General features: G+C 43.1%; 2 protein-coding genes across 2 annotated transcripts; both read left to right on the top strand.

The window, feature by feature from the left end:
- The first annotated feature begins 297 nt into the window (after positions 1-297).
- On the top strand, positions 298-6,337 carry pfn1 (profilin 1). The gene is made up of 4 exons (XM_049028923.1): positions 298-483; positions 564-722; positions 5,451-5,646; positions 6,029-6,337. Exons 2-4 carry the CDS (start codon positions 591-593, stop codon positions 6,124-6,126), a joined length of 426 nt encoding a protein of 141 aa, XP_048884880.1. The 5' UTR covers positions 298-483; positions 564-590; the 3' UTR covers positions 6,127-6,337.
- A 4,050-nt stretch (positions 6,338-10,387) lies between these two features.
- On the top strand, positions 10,388-15,773 carry eno3 (enolase 3, (beta, muscle)). The gene is made up of 12 exons (XM_049029049.1): positions 10,388-10,536; positions 12,443-12,532; positions 12,700-12,795; positions 13,042-13,100; positions 13,183-13,252; positions 13,518-13,651; positions 13,855-14,077; positions 14,262-14,459; positions 14,798-14,999; positions 15,149-15,257; positions 15,357-15,415; positions 15,535-15,773. The coding sequence occupies exons 2-12, from the start codon at positions 12,448-12,450 to the stop codon at positions 15,602-15,604; spliced, it is 1,305 nt and encodes a 434-aa protein (XP_048885006.1). The 5' UTR covers positions 10,388-10,536; positions 12,443-12,447; the 3' UTR covers positions 15,605-15,773.
- Positions 15,774-21,825: the final 6,052 nt, after the last annotated feature.

Below are 21,825 nucleotides of genomic sequence, written 5' to 3'. Positions count from 1 at the left end.
GCTTAAACCACGCGTCTGTAAAGTCAGCACTGCAGTTAGTTGGCGTTAATTATCCTACATACAGGAAAACTCTCCATTAGATCTCGGCTAAATATGGCCGAAACACGTCATGCCATGTGTCATCAATAATAAGCACCATTCATCCTGCCAATTAATTGAGAAGGTGGTTTGTTCAGAAGATTGCATCAATCGTAAACTCAAACTTTAATCAGCTGAGGAGCCACGTTTAACAGACGCAGGGCTGTTATTTATATTCCAATGGAAAACGTAAAAATGGCTTAACTTGAAATAAGGAATGAAGACCCCCTTAATGTGAAGAGCGATGCGCGCAGGTTGCAGCCCACCTCGCACCCCGCCCCGTTTCAAGCACTTTGAGGAAGTACGCGGTGGGACGGCCGCTCCGTCAAGGCTGCATATAAATTTGAGGAAACTTCCTCTATTTCACTTCGCAACTTTGCTAAAGTCACAAGGACTGTTCCACAGGTACTTACTTCTAATGTGTATTTGCATATTTTTATAATATTTTAATTTATGTCTTTCACAGCCTTTTTTTATCTTTTCAGTAGGCCGATCGAGAGGACAAATTGAAGATGTCTTGGGACGGGTATATCACGAATTTGATGGCCGGTGATTTCATGATGGACGCGGCGATCGTCGGCCACGAAAAGGGCCAAGAGTCCGTATGGGCGGCGCACAAGGGTGGGGACCTCGCCAGAATCTCGGTAAAGTGTCAAGTGCCACTATTATACTTAACGGTTTTATGAGAGTAATAAATATTTTAATGATGCATTATGTTATATGCTTTTGCTGCTCTAAAGAGGTAAAATATAAAGTTACTTGTCTCCACTCAAGACCGCTGCGTGTCAGCCCGCCCCACGCAGTGTGACAGTCCAATTAGTACGACACTGCCAAACATTGCAGTTTGGATTTCGTTGATTAATTGCAATTATAAAGGCTTACATTTTTGCACTTATTTGTACAATTTTTTTCCCCCGTCGATTTTTCCCTAGTTATTGGCACGGTACAGAATTAACCAATTGGGTAGAATTTTAACGTTTATCATCATGCATTTGGTTATATATAGACAATTTTTCAATAATGGCATTTTAGTTTTAGGAGATGTGATCGGTTAGTTGAGTAATCCGTATTGCAGGCCGGGGTATCAAAGGGCGCGTTCAAGAGGAACCGGATGTCTAGTTTGTCTTCCTTGAATTTTTCCGTAATTGCTTAGAGAGATAAAGCTTCTCATACTGGCTTTCTGTTACAATGTGTTCTCTGCAGATATGCAATTATTTCCCTTATTTTTATTTTACTTTTTATTAACACTGTACAGCTCTCACCAGTTCCATTAACCTGTGTGCCTTGCGTTATCAGGAAGTCACTTTGCTCAATTCCACCCCAAAGGCAGTGGATGGTACCGTTATGTAAATTTCTATGGCAATTTATGAAAATTGCAGGGAGAAACTTCTTATTTTCTCCAGTTTTAGTTTAGTTAGTTTAATCTGAGTAACTTTGATAATCTTTATTAGTATTATTATCATCATCACCATCATTATTATAATATTCATTCATTCCTTCATTATTATGCCCTAGACCGATATTCTAATGAATATTATTGTACATTAACTTCAATTGCCGCATTTTGATGCGAATGTATACGCCTGCTTTGCGATGTGATGGGTGTATAAAACCGTTTGAGTAGGTTGTCAAACGCCCGTTGGTTACTCGAACATCCAAATCTCGATTGCTGCATTCAAACAATGGACCAGTGAGCCTATTTCTGCGGCGTTTTAAACTCAATACAGAAATAATGGTGCATTATGTACATTTCAGCAGAATTGCGCTGCATGCCGCTCGGTTCATCACAGTGAACGTCCTGAGTCATTCCTTATTTGGTCATATGGTTTGCGGACTGCTGAAGAGATGTAGGAAGTGAAGGGAGCCCAATGCAAGTCACTTCCTTAGACCAACTTTACTGAATATCTACTGCCACAAATCCACAATTATAAATTACTATTTAAATCCTCATTTTATTAAAACTCACTTTAGCATAATAAATTTAGTGTAGTAATTCAACATATACCCAGACTGCCCTTATATATGACAACTGTTGTATGACTCTCGGTTTCATTACAATTAGAATATGTTTTTCAGATAAGCTACATTCAGGGTACAATTGCTTATCACTGCGGTTGTATCCCAAGGCTCCGCCAGTTGTACCCATTCACCGGGGCTGCCCTTAGGGAGGCTTTAGTCCCCTCAACATAAATGTCTATTTATTGGCTCAAGTCATGAATAGCTTTTTATATTACATATGTTTGCCTTTGGCTCCCCCAGTAAAGGCTCAGCCCCCCCCCCCCTGTCCATTCATCTCTACCTGTCCTAGCAGTTAGTAAATTTTAAGGTACAGAAACTGACTCTGAACATTTTTGTACCACCGGTGGTATTTTAATGGTGCTTGTACCATGGGTAGCTAGTCAGGGCTATACCTTTATTCTGACAGGGTGTATACTGATGAATTGTACCCTATAGGATCAGTGAAGAACTTTGTTAGCATCTTGACTGGACCTTTTTAAAAAGTTCCTTCAATCTCTTTACTAAATTTGGTTCCTCTGCCACCCAGGATCAGCCCAATCTCCCAAATTCAAGTATAGACCTGTAGCTTGTGGATCTGTTGGTACAGGGAAGGGCAATAAATAGTCCATTGGGAAATGAACAGGACTTGCTGTTGTACCTTTAAGTCTCCTAAACATCCAAATGTGGACATCTTGAAGCTTGTGGGATTATGAGCAGATACCGTGCAACTAAGCTGAGACTAATGGGGGTGACTTACTATGAGCCCTGGCTTTGTGCTTGATTTAGGCTACAGAGAACTCCTAGTGTCACGTGACCAAAAGTAGACATATTTATAGCCTAAGATGGTTGGTTGGTTGTGAAGTCAGAGAATGCCATTAGGGGAGTGGCCTCTACCTTCAAAAACTGTGGCACCCAGTGACCTCAAATTGAACAGGAAGTAGTAGGGAGGGGCTTGGACTCACAGTGGGGGGGGGGGGGGGGGGGGCTTGGCATGGTCAGTGCTCCAGCCCGTTATCCGTACAGCTGTGCTGCACTGCCATGGTATTCGCCGTTCATTAAACGGTTCTGAGATCCTTTTATGCATTACGACTTATTGCTGTTTAATTCACAGTGGAGGATTTTAAAGCCATTCTGACATCTGCTGTTTCAGTTCCACGTGGCAGACGGGAGAAATGTAGCTTCAGGACACACGATTGGTGGAATTACTAGGCGCTGTCAGTCTGTGATTGGTCGAAGTCACTTCCTGTCAGTTTGGGTCCCAAAGGGTTAAATCAATCAGTGATTGACAGCACCCAGTGATTTCACCCACTGTCAGTTTCAAGGTGACACTTGTCCCCTGCAGTAGAGTCCAGTGTTGCATGGAGAGAGTTGCACTTTTAAAACAGATCTGCGTTTATTTCTCATGATGTCATCCCTCTGTCATAAGTCAGGAGCTGCACTCAGCAGTGGCGAGTGTCAATCTATGCATGTTATACAGGTGATTTAAATTTCAGTTTTGTCTTTGTTGGACGTATTGACCAAGTTAGTGTCCATACCAACACCCACATGCAGAAAGGCAATTATCTTATTGTAGATGTCACTGCAGTTGTCAACTACTTTTTTGCACATTGTTTTATTGGTTTGTTTTTATAAACTTGCAACCATAACTTTGATCTGTGACACACTTATTAAATATTCACTATATCTCTGGATTAGTCTGCCTGAATTTTACGCCCTTTTTGACTTTTTTTTTTTTTTTTTTTTTTTTTTCTCCTTAATGTCGAGTGTCGAACCCACAACCAACAGTCACAGGGAAAAGGAATTTTTTTTTTTTTTTTTTTTTTTTTTTTTTCAGTTTTGCATGACAACAGCTGAAAGATGGCGGTGAGGGAGAGGAAGTCATGGCCCACAAACATGCACAGCCCTTCCTGTTTCCGTTACTTCCGTGCAATCAGGTGTTTAGGCAAAAAAAAGACTTCTACCACTGACTGCAATCAAGTTGCATATTAATCTTTGAAATGCTGTAGGATGTTGGTACATGGAGGTGTTATTGAGGGAGACGGGAGATATTTATTTGTCAGATGCACTGTTGGGTTCTGCGGTTGTTGCAGCTTGGTTTCACCAAGAGAAACGTGTTCAGTTTGCTCAAAATGCCCCTCTACAGTGTACCAGCCAATGCAAAGATCAGATAGCGCCTATTATTTCTCAGGTTCTTTTGGGCTAATTGGCCTCATTTAGGAGCTGCATTCGCGTCTCCTTGGAATAAAAGTATTTGCAGATTCTGGGGCAAGAGTGCCACATGCAAAACCACACCCCTCCCAAGCGCAATAACCTGATAACCCGAAGGTAGAAATTCAACATGGCAGGTGAGGAATTCAGATGGCGATAACGCTGTCTTCATACGTACTTCCAAGAAAGTCTGACAGGACAGGACAGGATTTCCCAAGGAATTTGTTTTGAGCCATTGGTTTTTAGCATACTTACCCCCTTGCCTTGGGTTATGCCTATTTCTCTCCAAGCCGTCCCTGCATGTCGGCACCTGCACGCAGCCTAAGATGCATGCTGCGCAGTGGGATGCACTAGTGTGCATGTTCAGTCCGGTCCGGAGCTGCTCAAGCACATTCCTGAACCTGCTGCCTGTTCTGTACCAAGTAGGCCTCGTCCACCTACTTGTTTATTAGCGGAACTTTACGTTCTACGGTCAGACGTTGTCCAGGCTTTTTTTTTTTTCCTAGGATCGTCCCATTTAGTAGTTCCTAATTCAGCATCTGACCTCACTGCCCCTTATTCCTGCGTGCACAGAGGAGACGCTGGAAAACAATGAATAGTAATGTGTCCTTGGGGCCTGTAGGGGGCACTAATGAGTCGGGTCAGATGCTGCTGAAAAGCTCCCAAAACAAAACCAGTTATTTTTCTTATTGATTTAATTCCTGGCCACCACAGACAAATGGCCTGTAGTGTGAGTTAGATGGTACACCCCCAGGTAAATAGCCCACAGTCTGAGATATCAGATATGGTCACCAATGAATGATATTTTAAATGTGTTTTTTCATTTATTTAGTGGATGCTTTTATCCAAACATACACAGGGTCAGCCAGTCCCTGGAACAATTGGGGTTAAGGGCCTCGCTCAAGGGTCCAACAATAAAGCCGATTTGAATGAGCCACTTTCCAATCACCCACCCACTGATCCAAAGAGAGCCAAAATATCAGAAAGGTTCTGCATTAATAAATAAATGTTTGTAAGAGTAAGGTTCTTACTGGCTTGTATATCCCTTGTGTTGTAAAGTAATTAAGGACTTCTGGGGTTATAAATTGCCCTTGCTCCTATGTGAAAGTCCGTAGAAATTCACTATTATATCAAAATGCTCACAGAGAAGCATGTTGTTTCCTCAGGCTGCAGAAATCCGCCAGCTGGTGACCACTGACCGTGGCTCCCTCTTCAGCACCGGGGTGACAATCGCAGGCACCAAATGCACCGTTCTGAGAGACGCCCTTAACATCGATGGCCAGTCCACCATGGACGTTCGCACCAAGGCCTCAGATCAAAATCCAGACACCTATAACATCTCCATAGGCAAATCAGGCAAAGGTGACGTCCTCCCCACTGCACCCCACCCCGACTCCCCTATTCCATTCCTTCACTCCTACTGTACATGTTCATGGGAGTTTTACTTGTACAAAAATGTTCTGAGGGCAGAACGAAAAATGGTTATGTCTCTGAACCAATCATATTATAGAGAAGGCAGGACCAAGACATCAAGATTTTCAAACACTCTTTGCAAATTCGGTCATATCTTCTGACTCCTGATCTTGTCTTTCCCTTTATTCACCTTTGTTTTGGCCCAAAGCAACACCTGCACTAGATTGTGGAAGAACTTGTGTCATATGAATGTTTGCCTGTGCGCTGATATCGAATGCAGAGATTCTGCTGTAAATATTAATGTGCATTTTTTTTCTATTGCATCTTTCAGCTCTAGTCTTCGTGAAAGGAAACAAGGAGGCTCACGGAGGGAAACTGAACCCTAAAGCTTTCGATATGTCTCAGCACCTGAAGAAATCAGGCTACTGATCACAACCCTCCCCCACCTTCGCCAAACCATTGCTCGACTCTCCCTGGCTGCAGGCTGTTTTCCGGAACTGGGCCTTCTGTCACACACAACAGCTGGCCGGCCTCTGTAGTTTGACCATTCAAAGATCTATGTATGTTTTTATATTTCAAACTTGCGACTATGACTTGTTGATGTGGCCAAATAAAAACTTCTGCCAAATTTAATGAACAACATGCCTATGAATTTATTTCCCAAGTGCTGAACATTGTTATAACATGAGCCTTGTATATATATGACATGTACTGTCCTGTGCAGAAGTCTTAGGCAGTCCAAAGAAATTTTTACACAAACATATTACATAATTTCTTCTGTTTACTAAAAAGTTACTGATATCTAGTTGGATGGCTAGATGAACACCGCTTCAGTTCCAAAACCTCTCCTCAGGGGCACCTCAGCCGTTCCATGATTTTGTTAAATTTCGCCAACAACTCAATTAAATATATTGGTTTAAAAAGTCAGTGACAGACTGACTAGCTGTATGAGGTGTGCTAGTGGCCAAGTCAAATAATACATGGCTGCACTGGACGGTCGCTGCAAATACTAGGATGATTTTAGCAGAGGTTCTGAAATGGCTAAGCTGACACACTGACAGGCATAATATCATAGTTTTACACCAACACGAGGATAATCTAAATTTTTTTTGCCTGCCTAAGACTTTTGCACTGTACTGTGTATTGTCTCATGTCAATTTCTAACAAAGGTTTACTGTAAGAATCTCCTATTAAGTTTCCCTTCATCCGTCTTCTGTAATCACTTTTCCTATGCAAGCGGTCAGGAGCCTAGAGGTGCAAGGCAGGGAACAGCATTGGATGGGGTGCCATTCCATTGCAGGGCACATTCACACTCCATTCACATCTATGGGCAATTGGGTAACGCCAATAAACCACAGCAGGTTTTTTTGTACTGTGGGGCAAAAGCAGAGCAGCCAGAGAAACCCCCACTGTCATGCCCGGCTCGTCCGCTCCACGTGTGTGCCACGCCCCCTGATTATCCACGTGTGTGCCACGCCCCCTGATTATCCACATGTGCTTCCCCGATCTTGCCCAGCTGTGTCTGATTATTTTCAGCCAGTCTTGTCTATTTCAGTCCATGTCTTGCCCTGGTTTTTTGGTCCGTCACTGACGTTAGGTATTGTGAGTTGATGTCCCTTGGTCTCCGTTTCCCTATTAAATCCCCGTTTACCCCGACTTTCGCCTCCTTGCCTGCATCCTTTCTGCCTGCCTGCTTGTCGCATTACCCGCTTTATCAGCGCACACTGACACCCACAATGACACAGGCGGAACAAAAGAAATTTACAAATGAGAGGAAGCCATTTGGCCCATCAATGCAAACTCCACACACCTAGAACCGTGGTAGAGACTCAAACCCAGGTCCAAGATGGGTAAGGTGACAGGGGCTAACCACTGCCACCAGGAAGCCTAATTAAAAAGCTTTCTTACATAAAATTTTTTATGTTATTTGTTACTTCGGTTATAATTATCCTGGGGTATTTTAGGAAAATCATATTACTAAAATAAGACCGTGAAAAACTATTTTCATTCTGACCCAGCTGCCATTTTTCAACCAGCCCAATAACTAGATAGATATTCACTTTTTGGACAGCTTTGTGAAAACAGAGAAGGAAAGTGAGTACTTCCCCAATACACTCTGCCCCTTACATAAGGAGGCTGGAGAAAAATAAATCTGCTAACATCCATTCATTTTCCAAACCGCTTATCTTGCTAGGTCGCGGGGGGTCCGGAGCCTATCCCGGAAGCAATGGACATGAGGCAGGGAACAACCCAGGATGGAGGGCCAGCCCATCGCAGGGCACACACACCATTCACTCTCACATGCACATCTACGGGCAATTTAGCCACTCCAATTAGCCTCAGCATGTTTTTGGACAGTGGAGGGAAACCGGAGTACCCGGAGGAAACCCCACGACGACATGGGGAGAACATGCAAACTCCACACACATGTGAATCTGCTAACCATGATAATGAAATGTCATTAGCTTAGGGGATTGCATGTACACCAGATATCGGTGCAGGTCTTGGCTTTGCCACTGTCACACCTGCATTTGTAAGCAGGTGACTAAGCTCTGCACCAGTGGCATTTAGCACTTTCACTTATTCACACAAGGCAGTGTGCAATACTTCCTGTTCAGCAACCATCATCGCTCTGAGTGTAGGGCTCAGAGCTTTATTTAGTTCGGAGTACAGCCATTGGGATGTGTTTAGTTTGATTTTGTGACTCCTGGAGTTGCCAGTTAGTCACAAATATTATGCTTTTGGCAGTCGGACTCTTGCTTCTGGGTCCATGGCTTAGGGGAGCTGGAATCTTGTTGCAGGGTTCGCGGTTTTGATTCGCCTTTGCTTTGCAGCTGCTGTGCTGGGTAACTGCTGTCATGTTTATAAGTTTGTTATTGTTGATATGTTTTTGTGTTTGTGCTTTACTTTCTGTTTCCTGGGTCCTGCTTCCTGTTTCTGCTTTGCCAGTCCTCTGCCCTTCAATCTGCCCTTTTGTGCACCTCATCCTGGATATACCCATTCAGTCAACAGCCCCAAATCCCGCTGGTGACCTTTTTCCTGCGGTGAACTGCAGTGAGCTGTACTCTCGGGGAGCATAGGGACAGAATGCCTGATGTTGTGTACAGGTGGCCCATTTGGGGTGCTCCGTTTTGGATGCCACTTTGGATGTGTGATCCACTACTGCCTTGCATCCCATCCTGTGCTCCATAAGGTTGGCTCCAGGATCATTTGCCCCTCTACGGAATACATGGATGCATATTTGTATGTACATTTCATGTAATGAGAGCGCGCCCTCTGGTGGAGATGCAGCACTAAGGTAACTACCATTAAGGAACGAGTATTTTGAACATCTCCAATAAAGTGGAACAGTGGTTTTGCAGATGAAAATGGCTGAAGAACATGATTCCAACATTGAAATTAACATAGATGTAACTTAAAGCAGTACTTAGGCCTATATGTCCATCTTCTAACCACTTATGCTGGTCAAGGTTGTAGGGGCTTGGGGTATATTCCAGGCAGCACAGGACACCAAGTAGTTTAAACGTGCAGTTATCTAACTGCATGGACTACAGGAAGAAAATGCAGGAACACTTAGCTTATTCTAGTCATTATGATTTTATACTATCATTGTGTTTGTCCTAAAGATTCCGCAGCAGAAATACATTCAGTAGTCTGGACAACTTTTCTGCCTCAGGTAACACATGACAGAAAGCAGGACATGGTAAAAAGGACGTGGATATTTAATGAATAATATATGATTGCAGAGATTTTTATACACTTTGGTTATAACAGGAATGTAGCATTTTGCGGTAGGCGTGCTGATATCAACGTTTTCTGTATCTATGAACTGAAATACAAACGTCAACTGCTCACACAAAGCAGGAAAAGACTAAGAGCAGTGTAACATTACATTGTTTTAGTCATGAACACTTGTTTTCGTAACTGAAAATATCTCTGTTGTGTTGTCATTTTCATACTTTATTACTGCAAATTCCTCCATGTTTGGTCTGACACTGTAGTCCGTCTGTATCAGCAATATTTTCTTTTTGCAAACAGTAGGTTTGCTACAGAACTTACTTGCACCTGTAATTCAAACACCTCCTTAGTCTTACCTTAATCAAAATAAGTATATATCTGCATGGTTTGTGGTTAATTATTAGGCTTGGCGAATTTTATGTTTTCATGGCGTTTATAGTGCGCTCCATTACAGCAGGTGGATAAAACACAGAGGCTGAAAAAATTATCCTATAGAGGCTCAGGCCCAAACATCGGGTGGGTACCTTACTAATGAATAGAATAAAACATATTTCATTAGAATTATTTTCACTATAAATAAAGGGTTAAAACGGCTAGATAACCCCCCTCAGCTCCCCATACAGCTCTAGATCTGCGACACTGGTCACCGGGCTTGAAGCTGTCAGCCCCCCTGCATGGTTACAGGTTAGTACCGCTAATTTTACTCCTTCAAAGCCACTTGGGACTGTACAGATGCCCTTCACACCAGAAGCAAAGGTCACGTTATCCCACACCCACAGCCGGACCCCGGTCACCTATTCACCATGGATATTGTCTGTGATCATACTACTTTCGCCGGTATCCCCAGTATCCACTATGACCACTCATTCATATCATTTATGAAAATGCCGATGAAAAGGGGGGTGGTGTGCGCAAACAATGAAAAACACGGAAACCAATGAGACGCAAAAGAAAGAGAATTGCGCGACAGTCTCTAAAGGCGCTTACCATATTGGGAAGTTAGACTTGAGGGAGTAGCTATAAATTGCCGTACAGGACGAAGTTCAAGCACCTTGAAGTCTCGCAGGAAGCCGGGCAATCAGACAAGCCAACCACACTCAGGTAAAAATAAATAGCGGGTTCGTTAATGCGCAGTTCATGTTGATATTTTTTGTGGTACAAAGTAAGAATGATTGAGCATTGGTATTTTATTAGAATCTTTGCCGAACATTAGTTCCGCCATGTCGCAGCTTCTAAATGGGAGCGTTCACATGAACTTGTCATTCATTAAACAAGATGGTAACATTGTTTGTCCTACCCGGAACAAAGTTTCCAGTTTAGTCTGGGTTACCAGTTGCGTTTTTTGTAACTTTTTATACATTGTATACTCTAATTCAAAACCCCGATTTATTTAATTTATTTTAATGTTGACGCTGTTTATCTCCATGGAGGTCGAGCGCCTCCCTCTCGATGTGCCAAAGCTGCTGGTGATTTTTATCCGTGCATGACGGAAGACCGCAGCTGCGATCGCGGCATGAAGCTGCATATGTGTGAAGTAGCTGCCTACAGCAAAGAGCAAATTGCATCCTTCCCGAGCGCGGCCCTTTTCTTGTGTAATGTTTCACATTGCACAACTTTGTTTAAACGGTTGTATATAGAAATCGAGCGGACAAAGTCCATTTTCCACACCTCGAAATACGTTGAGGGGTGAAAACTGTGCTTATAATTGTAAATTGGCGTAATTGTTTAGGACACACACGCATGCGTGCATGAGACTACATTAGATAGCTGTGGTCAGTCTCAGTTTTGCTATACAATAATCTTATTAGCTCATCAATTATCATTATAATCGAACCTGATATAGGCCTATCTATGTAGGTTCCACGACCCACTCCCTTGTCGCACGCACAGTTTAACTTCGTAACATTTAGGCAATTCAGTCCTTTATATATTGCACATCAATGGTTGTTTAACACTGAAGCGTCGCCGTTTTTCCAGTGATACTGCGACGCATCCGCTTCGTTATCTGCAGCTCAAGGGCAGGTTGAGTTTTATGACGCTGCAGGAGAAGCTCTGCTCTTAAGTCTTGACCCTTTAACATTTCCTTTTTTATGGTAAAGGTCAGTAGTCATCTAGGTTGACATGTTGGATCAGAGGTTTGGCCCAGTAGCCTGTTAACCTCAGACCCAGCAACTTTTTTTTTGTGAAAAATGTAATGACTCTTACTTGAAATGTTTATGGCTGTAATCTGCGTACTCCTTGGCTCCTGGTTTCCTTTTGTCAGGACAAAGCTTATGAGTGATGCATAATGTAACGGGCCGATTCAGGGCCGGTACAACCTGATACACTGACATGCATTGCGGCTGTGCAGCCATTCAAATGTCAGCAAGCTTTTGGGGAAAGATCAGAGGTCAGGGGGCAGGTGTGTAAAGGTTGGGCGTTTTGCACGAGCTATTTTGGATGTGATCGCAGTGTCGCTTGTGTGTCCTTTTTAACCAAGAGCAAATGCAAAAAAGAATCTCTCTGCAGCCACGGAGGACATTCGTTTATTGCAATTGGTGCTTTGAGGCTTGTAATGGGATGGTGGGCAGATCATTGCAATGGAATGCTTTTGTTGGCATTGAGCAACGTGTTGTAGGGGCACCACTGTTGGAGCGTGCATTACGTGCAAAGCCTAAACCAGAGAATGCCTGATTAAAATAAAGTACAGTAGGTGACTGGACAGTGTGTTGGGGGGGGTGGTGGAATGCGCCCTTTAATTCCCCCCCCTCCCCAGCTATTTATACCCCTCCTTAGAGTGACTGGGCATTGGTCTAAATTTTGCTCAAAGCAGAATGTCAGGCAGTTGTATCTAGCATGGCTACTGTCTCTTACTAGGTCATACTTTCTACAGAATAAGATGTAATGTAGTAATTTTTGCTGTTACTCATTCTGATTCTGAGGGTAGGGTTGCTGTCAAGGCTTGAAGATCCCACCTGGTTTCCCAGAGCTGTCTTCAAGCATTAAGTGCCGTCTTCCCTCTTTTCAGTGACTATGTCAATCACCAAGATCCATGCTCGTGAGATCCTCGACTCCCGAGGAAACCCTACTGTAGAAGTAGACCTGTACACGGCCAAAGGTGAGCCTTCATTAATTTTCAGTGGTTTTTATACCATTATTGCCCCTCTGCTCATTGTACTGAGCTCTCTATTGCGTTCTAATCTCTGAAGATGCACCAGTATGCCTCTGTGTCACATTTATTACCATCTGTAAATGGATCCCACCCTTCCTACTGTTTCTTCCCAGGGCTCTTCAGAGCTGCTGTTCCCAGCGGCGCCTCCACTGGAGTTCATGAGGCTCTCGAGCTTAGAGATGGTGACAAGTCTCGCTATCTGGGCAAAGGTGACCACCTCTGACTCAAACGCATGTAAAACCTACATTCTGTTGAGGTATCTTACGTTGCGGATGAGGTTTGAACCTTTGACGACTCAACCATTTTTCTCATGTTAGCTGAGCTTCTGAGTTCCACTTCAGTGTCATGATGCCCAATGTTGGTCACTCGCCTAAAAGCTGCATGTGTAATCCGAGATGCTCTCCAGCTAGTTTTGCTTTGAAGCAAAAATACGATTTATCAACTTTGCTTCACAGGTACGATAAAAGCCGTCGACCATGTCAACAAGGACATTGCCCCCAAACTGATTGAGAAGGTCAGTGCAGTTGTGGTCGAGCACTGATGCATTTTCTGATGTGCGTTGCCTCATTTGTGATTTCTGCTTTCTCCCTGCACAGAAGCTGAGTGTGGTAGAGCAGGAGAAGATCGACCAGTTCATGCTGGAACTGGATGGCACTGAGAACAAATGTGAGTAATCTAACACCCACTGATATTTGGGTACCCTGTGATTCGTTATAATCTAAATGACTTGTTGATTTTACTAGCTACGGTGATAATGCGCCCCACACTGTTTCTGGATGGGCAGTGTTACATAGCTCGAACTTGCTGAGTCTTGGATGTTGGCCAAACTCAAATTTATAGATGGATGATGGCAACGTGAATCTCACTCTGTAGCAGTGCAGGTAATTGTTCATTTTGGCACACGTTTACTGGCGTTGCACCTTTTCCGCAGCTAAGTTTGGCGCTAATGCCATTCTGGGTGTGTCTCTGGCGGTCTGCAAAGCCGGAGCTGCTGAGAAGGGTGTTCCCCTGTACCGCCACATCGCTGACCTTGCTGGAAACAAGAACGTGATCCTGCCTGTACCAGTGAGTCGTCATGGGAAGGGCTTACAGGCGGGATGGTAACGCGTGGAAGGAGAGTGCTGGAGAACCTCGGTCATAAGCTAACGTAGCCATGGTCCTGCTCTGCCTGCTGATATCTCCAAATAACAGCCAATTTTACTGCTACTGAGACCACGAATGGGTCACTGAGGTCTTGTCCTTCCTATTACCTTTCCAAAATTCTACAGGCCTTCAATGTCATCAATGGTGGCTCCCATGCCGGAAACAAGCTGGCCATGCAGGAATTCATGATCCTGCCGGTGGGCGCGGCTAGCTTCCACGAGGCCATGCGCATCGGTGCCGAGATCTACCACAACCTCAAGAACGTAATCAAAGCCAAGTATGGAAAGGATGCCACCAATGTGGGTGATGAAGGTGGCTTTGCCCCCAACATCCTGGAGAACAATGAGGGTGAGAACTGTTTGGGGGTGGGTGATGAGCTAGTGGTAGACGCTACTTGTGCTGTCAAGCAATTTTGAGTCACTTTCCATTGGTTACTTCACCGGGTGTCGTTAAACCACTAATTTTGTAATCTATGATAATCCTAGTCACTGCCTTTTTTGTAACTGATTACTCACAAGCCTCTTTCTTTTAGCTCTGGAGTTGCTTAAGACTGCCATTGAGAAAGCCGGCTATCCTGACAAGGTCATCATCGGCATGGACGTTGCCGCTTCAGAGTTCTTCAGAAACAGTAAATACGACCTGGATTTCAAGTCTCCCGACGACCCGTCCCGCCACATCTCTGGGGAGCAGCTGGGAGACCTGTACAAGAGCTTCGTCAAGAACTACCCAGGTATCGGGATCACATTTTACTAGTTGCGCAGCACTAGTTTGATCATCTTGTACATTATACAACAGCCAGAAAGTTAACATTTTGCATTTTTGCCCAAAAAAACTGTCCTATGGCTTAATGTATTGTGCTGCTGGAACCTTCTAAAATTAGACGAACCTAAATCCTCATTCAGTTTTGCTGTAGGTTTTATAGGAAGTAATTTAATAGCATTTATTAGACTCTGGGACATTACAGAAGTCTTGCAGTTTATGAATAACTGTAATAGTGACAGTGTTACATTTCTCTCCACTCCCCCCCCCCCCCCCCCCCCCCCCCGCTCTAATCTTGGTGATCCTCAGTACAGTCCATTGAGGATCCGTTTGACCAGGATGACTGGGAGCAGTGGTCAAAGTTCACAGGTTCTGTGGACATCCAGGTGGTGGGCGATGACCTGACCGTGACCAACCCCAAGCGGATCCAGCAGGCCGTGGAGAAGAAGGCCTGCAACTGCCTTCTGCTGAAGGTCAACCAGATTGGCTCAGTCACAGAGTCCATCAAGGCGTAAGCGTTCTTTAGAATATTTACATGTTCTGCAGCCCTCAACTTGACATTCAGTGTTCTCTTATTAAACCGTCTCTAACCTTCCAGTAAGCTTTTTAGAGTAGCCTGTGTGACCTGGAACCAAGCTGACCTTCGACCTTAATTTGCAGGTGTAAGCTAGCCCAGTCTAATGGCTGGGGAGTGATGGTTAGCCACCGCTCAGGAGAAACTGAGGACACCTTCATCTCTGATCTGGTTGTTGGCCTGTGCACTGGACAGGTATCTTCCTGCTCTCTGTCCTTCCATGGATGTCTGCTAACGCAAAATGACATCATCTGACTTTTTTTTTTTTTTCCTCTCTCCCCCCCGTCATTGAAGATCAAGACTGGTGCACCGTGCAGATCAGAACGTCTGGCAAAATACAACCAGTTGATGAGGTAAGTTTAGCTGACGTAAATATTTCCCTCGGCAGCTGTGGATGAAGCCCAACTCTCACCACTAGCATATGCTTTACTTGGAGCATGTGACACTTTGATATTTGACCTTTTTCCTCCAGGATTGAGGAAGAGCTCGGAAGCAGTGCCAAGTTTGCTGGCAAGGACTTCCGTCGCCCCAAGGTCAACTAAATCTGTCCTCATGCCCGACATCTTCAGTCCCCCAGTAACTGTGAGGGCTGAAGATGCCGTCAAACTGGCCAGCGGCCTCTGATCGGGAATGTATTTTGTAACTGCCTCTGCCCTCTTTGCTATTGATCTCTGGAAGAATTTGATTGAAATAAATCTTGAGGTGAAAATGTTTTGGGGGTTTTTCTTTCTGTTCTACAAACCTAAATGTTTGGGGGGGGGTTAATGTGCTGTAAAATCTGATTTACTTTCTCCCCCACTGCTCCAATAAGAAAATATAACCAAGGATAATGTAGCGCCAGTTCATGCATAGACTGTACATGACTGTCATCACTGAACTGTTCCATTTGAACTTCTTATGCCTTCAATGTACTTTAAAATTAAATTTAGAATCCCATCAGCAAATGGAAGAACCCAGTTGTGGCATCTATCGGGGTCCTGCTGAAATTCTCTACAGGTCATCCTAGCCAGCTTCAGACTCATCCTATGCAGACCATGTACTTTTGACCTGAAAAGATCAAACTCGCAAAGTGAGAGGGCTGTGTCCTATTAACCTCATGAGGTATATATTACTCACTATTTAGTATTTAATGCAGCTCTTTGTTCATACATGCAATACACCTTAAACCCAAAACAATGGTTAACCCACTTTTCTACTTTAAGTTCAGTTAATGTATTTTGATTTACGTTTCCTCCACTGAGGTTACTTTTAATACCTATACTGGGAAACCACATTCTAAAACCCAGATATCCTATTAATCTAGGATATGTCATCAAGCAATATGACAGCCTTAAGACCACAGCCTAACCTGGGCAGTAGCAGCCAATCAAGATTCAGCTTAGAAGAACGGCTTCTTTCATGCAGGTTAATTGGCTGAGCCTCCTCTGCAGTAAAGTGGACCAGACCAAACCGATGGGTATCCTACTATGCACATGATTTCTGCTGAATGCTCCCCAGATAGTTATAATACAGAAACATAAATATAGGAGTCTTCATTTGCAAAGATACACCTACTCAAGCACAGTTTTTAATACTGACAATCTTGTGAGTGTGGAAATCATTTGATATGATTTCTTTGAGATGTGTAAAGTAAAAAATGCATTTGTGACCATCGGCTTAATGCGTTTGTGCATAACGGGTGTAGACAGTTCAGATAATCCCTACATGCTTGGTTGTATGAACTGATGGGAAAGGGTTGGATGCTCCCTACCTGACTGGTCATATTTTCTCAAGATGCTGGAAATTGGCAGAATCTATTATGCAGTTTTTCTGTCACACTCACTTACGGGAAACGAGGCTCCAACCCTCAATCTGAGGGCAGGAAAAGTGATCTGAGTTCAAGGAAGAATTCAAGATTTTAAATAAATGCTTTGCGAAGTATCTCCAAATGCTAACATTTTTCCAGAAAAATGTCAAGATTATCTCTCCAAGGGGGAGTCTGTAGATTTAACCCTCTGTACCTCTGTAGTGTGGAGATAAGTCAACATGTTTCAATCACTGAGCTCTGGTGGATACTGAGAAAATGTTGCCCTCTTATGGTCTGTCAGAAAACTGCTACCATAATGCTCATCCTACCCACTCATTTATGTGTGCTTAACTGGGAACTAGGGTGCTATATGTAATTTTCTAAATATAAATAGATTAAGTTGAATAAATCAATTATGAGCAAGTATCTGTAAAATATTAAGCCACAGTAAAAGTGCACATAGGAGAAATTACACCAAGTAAGATGAAATGCATAATGCAAACAGCTACAGCGGGTAACAATTTAAGGTTCATGTGAATACAATTAAGCTTCAGGTCAGCCTTGTCGGGTTGCATACATTTACAGCCCAACCTGACCAACCAGGCAGGATATACATGGTCGCTCCGCAGTATTCCTGTCCCTTTCGTGAATTTTCAACCATCATACTTGGGCTGAGCTATTTCCACGCTTGTCTTCGCAACATAGTTTACATTCATGCTGGTAACCAAGTATTCAGAGCCACATGAAATGGCTCGTGACGTCCTTCAGGGTCAGCTGACTTTGCCTGAGACAGCCGCCAAGATTAACTTGGCCTCATTTAATGCTCAGGGTCCGAAAATTCACACCCAGGTTTAATTCATATAAATTGCCATGTTTTACTAGTATATATAGAAATCATTACAATCCTTCCCAAGTTGTATCTAACTGTAAGGGCTTTGTGATTATGTAATTTAACAAAAATGTTTTGCTTTGATCTTAATCATGGGGTTTGTGATAGTGCTTGTTATCTTGTTGCCTTATGACTTCATTTGCACCAAAATGGCTTAACTGAATCTTGGATCCATGAGTCTGATTCATTCATGGGAGACTGCAGAGATAAAAAGCCAGTGGGTCGCCATCTTGGTCCCCTTTCTAACGCCTATCCAGGTATCTAGTTGGAGTAGCCATTGCTGAGGCGCTGGTCCCAACTGGCCATTCAAATGTCCGCTCAAAACCACATGACTACTGACTAAGACAAATCATACTCTGGTTTCCATAGATACTGCGCCTTTACCATTCTAAAGGTCCCCCCTGACATCAGCGGTAAAAACGTCCCTGAAATGGGTCCAGGATTCTGCCTGTAGCTGTAAAAGTTGCTTAGCAGTGACTAGCTGGTCATGTTTTTTATCCATGTGTAACACCTTCTTCATTCGGTACGCTTCCTGCCCAAAACAACTTTTATAAGTCGTCATCATTAACCATTATACATTCACATGACTACATTCACAACATACTGTTTTGATTTGAATATATAATCCGGAACAATTCCCTCTCAGTTTTTTTCAAATCGAAATATATTTCAATTGTAGGAAGTAGAAATGAAACAGTAGCTGCACCAGTAGCTACCAAACCTACATCCCTGCACAGGACAAGTGGGCATGGAAAAGGAATGGATGCATGTAAAAACACCAAGAATAGTTTATTAAAATTACAACAGCTCGGAGATAATTTCATAAATTGAAAACAACAATGATTCAGTTACATGCAGTATAACTATGCAAACTGTTTTGTGGAATATAAGCTACAAAAGTATCATCATTGATAGTCATGACAAAGAACACTGGGAAACGTAGGTTTTAAAATCAGACTAACTAACAAGAGGTTGTCTAGATATCCATGCGAGCTCAGTGATGTCATGCATATACCTGTATTGAATAAGTGGCGATGTCATGGCTGCAGCAGGGATGGTGGGGGCGGCTTGAGTGTGAGAAGAGTGGACATGGGAGAGAGGACGGGGCAGGAAGGGGAGTGAGGGAGGTGGGGCGGGGGGGCTGGTATATGACCCTGTCCTTTTGTCCCGGTGGGAGGGAATGGGGTGTAAATGGGACAATCTGCGTCAGAGCTGCAAAGGGCTGTGCGTTCGTGGAGTCCCAAGACTCAAAAGGCCACCGGTTCTGTCCCACCCCCCCTAGCAATCCATCACGAAAGGCTATCCGGCCCTGAAGGCCAGACCTAACTGAGACAATGCTCGGGGGGAAGATACCGGAGAGATGTCGGAGCTGGTAGGGGGGGGGGGGGATGGATGGCTACTCATCGGATCATCGTTCTTCTACCTTTTGTCTTTGGACTCTGCGTCCCAATACGGCTTGTTAACCCCAGTGCTCAACCCTGGTGACTTTGGTCCCTTTGACGTCATGCAGCCGGGAGGGTGGGATTGGCCTGCCCCCAGATGCAGGGTGGGATTGGCCTGCCCCCAGATGCAGGGTGGGGTTGGCCTGCCCCCAGATGCAGGGTGGGGTTAATGCGCAGACCTCTGAGTTTGTTTAAGGAGAAATGGATGAAATGCTTGGTGTGAAACGTCCCTCTGAACTAACAGCTTCACCAAAAGAATATTCTGTATTTCTCTATGAAATTTCCACTCATCTGTAGTTATTTACACGCATTTCATGGATTTAAAGAGTTAACATAACATGCATATACCTTTATTTGACAATATTATGGAAACAGGAGCAGTGGATGGATGTAACCTACACCCTCTCACACACATATGCTGACGTTCATGTTGATGTGGTGCAGTTAACACTGTTTTCTTAAATGACGACCTCAATAGTGATAGTGTACAGAAGAGGGCAGAAACAGGAGGACCATGTTTAATTCCTCTTTATCTGCGACATACGTATTTGTTACATTTTACTCACAGGTACTTAAAAGCACTTCAAAATGCTCCTGGAGGTTCCCAGTGGGGATCACATTCAGACCAAGGAGTGGAAAGATCAGAAAATGCCAGGCAATAACCTTCTGAAATCCTGTCCTCCTCCGGCCTTTGCTGTTTACATCACTGCACCCATAAACTAGTACTGGCAAGTCTTTGAATATTTGGGCAGTACTTGTTCAATTAAAGTTTTACATTATATGCTTCTTCAGAATCTTTTCTCTATTGCACTTCTTCCATGGTAGAAATCAACCAACCAAACTTACAGCTACGTCCTTTCCATAGTCTGGCAGAGTGCACAATCTACTCAATATACAACAATAAAAAATATTGAGAATAATAGTTCTGGGACAAGAGTTTTTACACATACTTTGCATGCATGTTGTACGGCTCCATGTCCCATTGCCCACTACATAAGGAGTGCTTTAGCAGTACACTAGAGTGAATTTCCGTTTCCCCCAATGGAAAGAAAACAATGAAAAAACAGCGATGAACTGGGCATGGGGAAAATATTTGGGCACTAATCATTGGTCATCTCTAAGGTAACTCGGAGAGGGTGTTGAACTATTGGACTGGTTCTCTGAAAGTTCGAGTGAACATTGTTTCTGAGTTGTGAGCTGTTTCCAGGGAGAATTTTTACGTAGCATACGCAGACAAAGGTCAAAGGTCAAGACTGTTTAGAATGAGGCCCTTATTATTTTAAATGTGATAAATTGGCTTATTTTTAATTAGACAGACATGAAACAATTTGTTTCCATTTACAATGATTAGCCTGTTATTTGCCTAACTATTTGAACTCTAATGTCGCTAATGATATATAAATTAGAATTAGAATCACTAGACAAATAATCTTGTCCACAAATCTTGTAACACAGAAAATTGACTTAAATTCAATTTTATTTTTATTTCCAAATTTATTTCCAAACATATCTGTTTTTCTATTTCCAAATTTATTTTCAAAATATATTTATCTATGTTTTTTATTTCCAAATTTATTTTCTAGATATATCTATCTAGGTTTTTTATTTTCAAATTTATTTTCAAAATATGTCTGAAGTCGGAAACTTGAAAGGTTGCTAAGAAAAAAAGTAACAACTCAGCGGAAAGAGAAATTTATATATTTATAATGCAAAAAGGGACAGTTGTAAGAATGAAGGATGAGGGCTTTGGAAGAAGCTGAAGTGGAGGTGAAGAAAGTTAAAAAGTAGGAAGGAAACATATATAGTTAATATATATAGTTTGCAATAGGGTTCAGAGAAAGGCAGGATAATTTCATAAATTGAAAAGCTGTCGGTAGGTAAAGAAAAGGAAGTGTAACGTAAAGAATGAGGCCTTACGTACAAAGGGGGGGCTGTCAGTGAGTGAAAGAGGGAGTGCTGGCTTTGGGCTGAGCGGTTTCTAAGAGTTACAGTGGAGAATGTGTGACATCACAGAAATTCCCTTTAAATCCAAGGCCAGTGTCCTATACAACAGACCAGACCAGTCCTGATTCCATACAGGACAGAACAAACCTTAGAAATATAAACAAAGATTAAGAAATGCCCTTAGATTAATGCACAATTTAAATCCATTCATTTGTGTATAGAAATCTGATGGTTGAACGAATATTGAATATTGAAATTTTGCACGTATTCTTCCAAAGATTCTCTCTTTTGAACAAGGATGGCCTGTTCATCTTCTTCCACATCTCCTCTCATTGTATACCTCTTCTGCCTACTGCTCGTCGTAGCCATCCAGGTGGAATCAAGACCATCATCACAAAAGTCTGGCCCTCAGGTAAGTATCCAGGTAGCTAAGTCTCTCATTCCTAGGAGGCCGTACTTTTACCAGGTTTTCTTCTCAATTGTAAATGTGTCCAAAGATTCTCATTACTTATTTAGTGACTGAACAACGTTGAATTGCTTCCATTTCCTTCAATTGTTCGTTCAGACGTTTGATGTTTTTGTATTGTGTGTCAGCTGAAGTTTGTGTGTTTTTCTCCTTGACTGAAGGTCTTAAAGGACCTCTTTGGTGACCCAGTCAGCTCGCTCCTGCTTAGGCAACATGACATCGACGAGGGCTCAGGG

The sequence above is a fragment of the Brienomyrus brachyistius genome, chromosome 10 (assembly GCF_023856365.1).
Source record: "Brienomyrus brachyistius isolate T26 chromosome 10, BBRACH_0.4, whole genome shotgun sequence".
In the NCBI taxonomy this organism is placed as follows: Eukaryota; Metazoa; Chordata; class Actinopteri; order Osteoglossiformes; family Mormyridae; genus Brienomyrus; species Brienomyrus brachyistius.
This window is presented reverse-complemented; position numbering and strand designations above follow the sequence as displayed.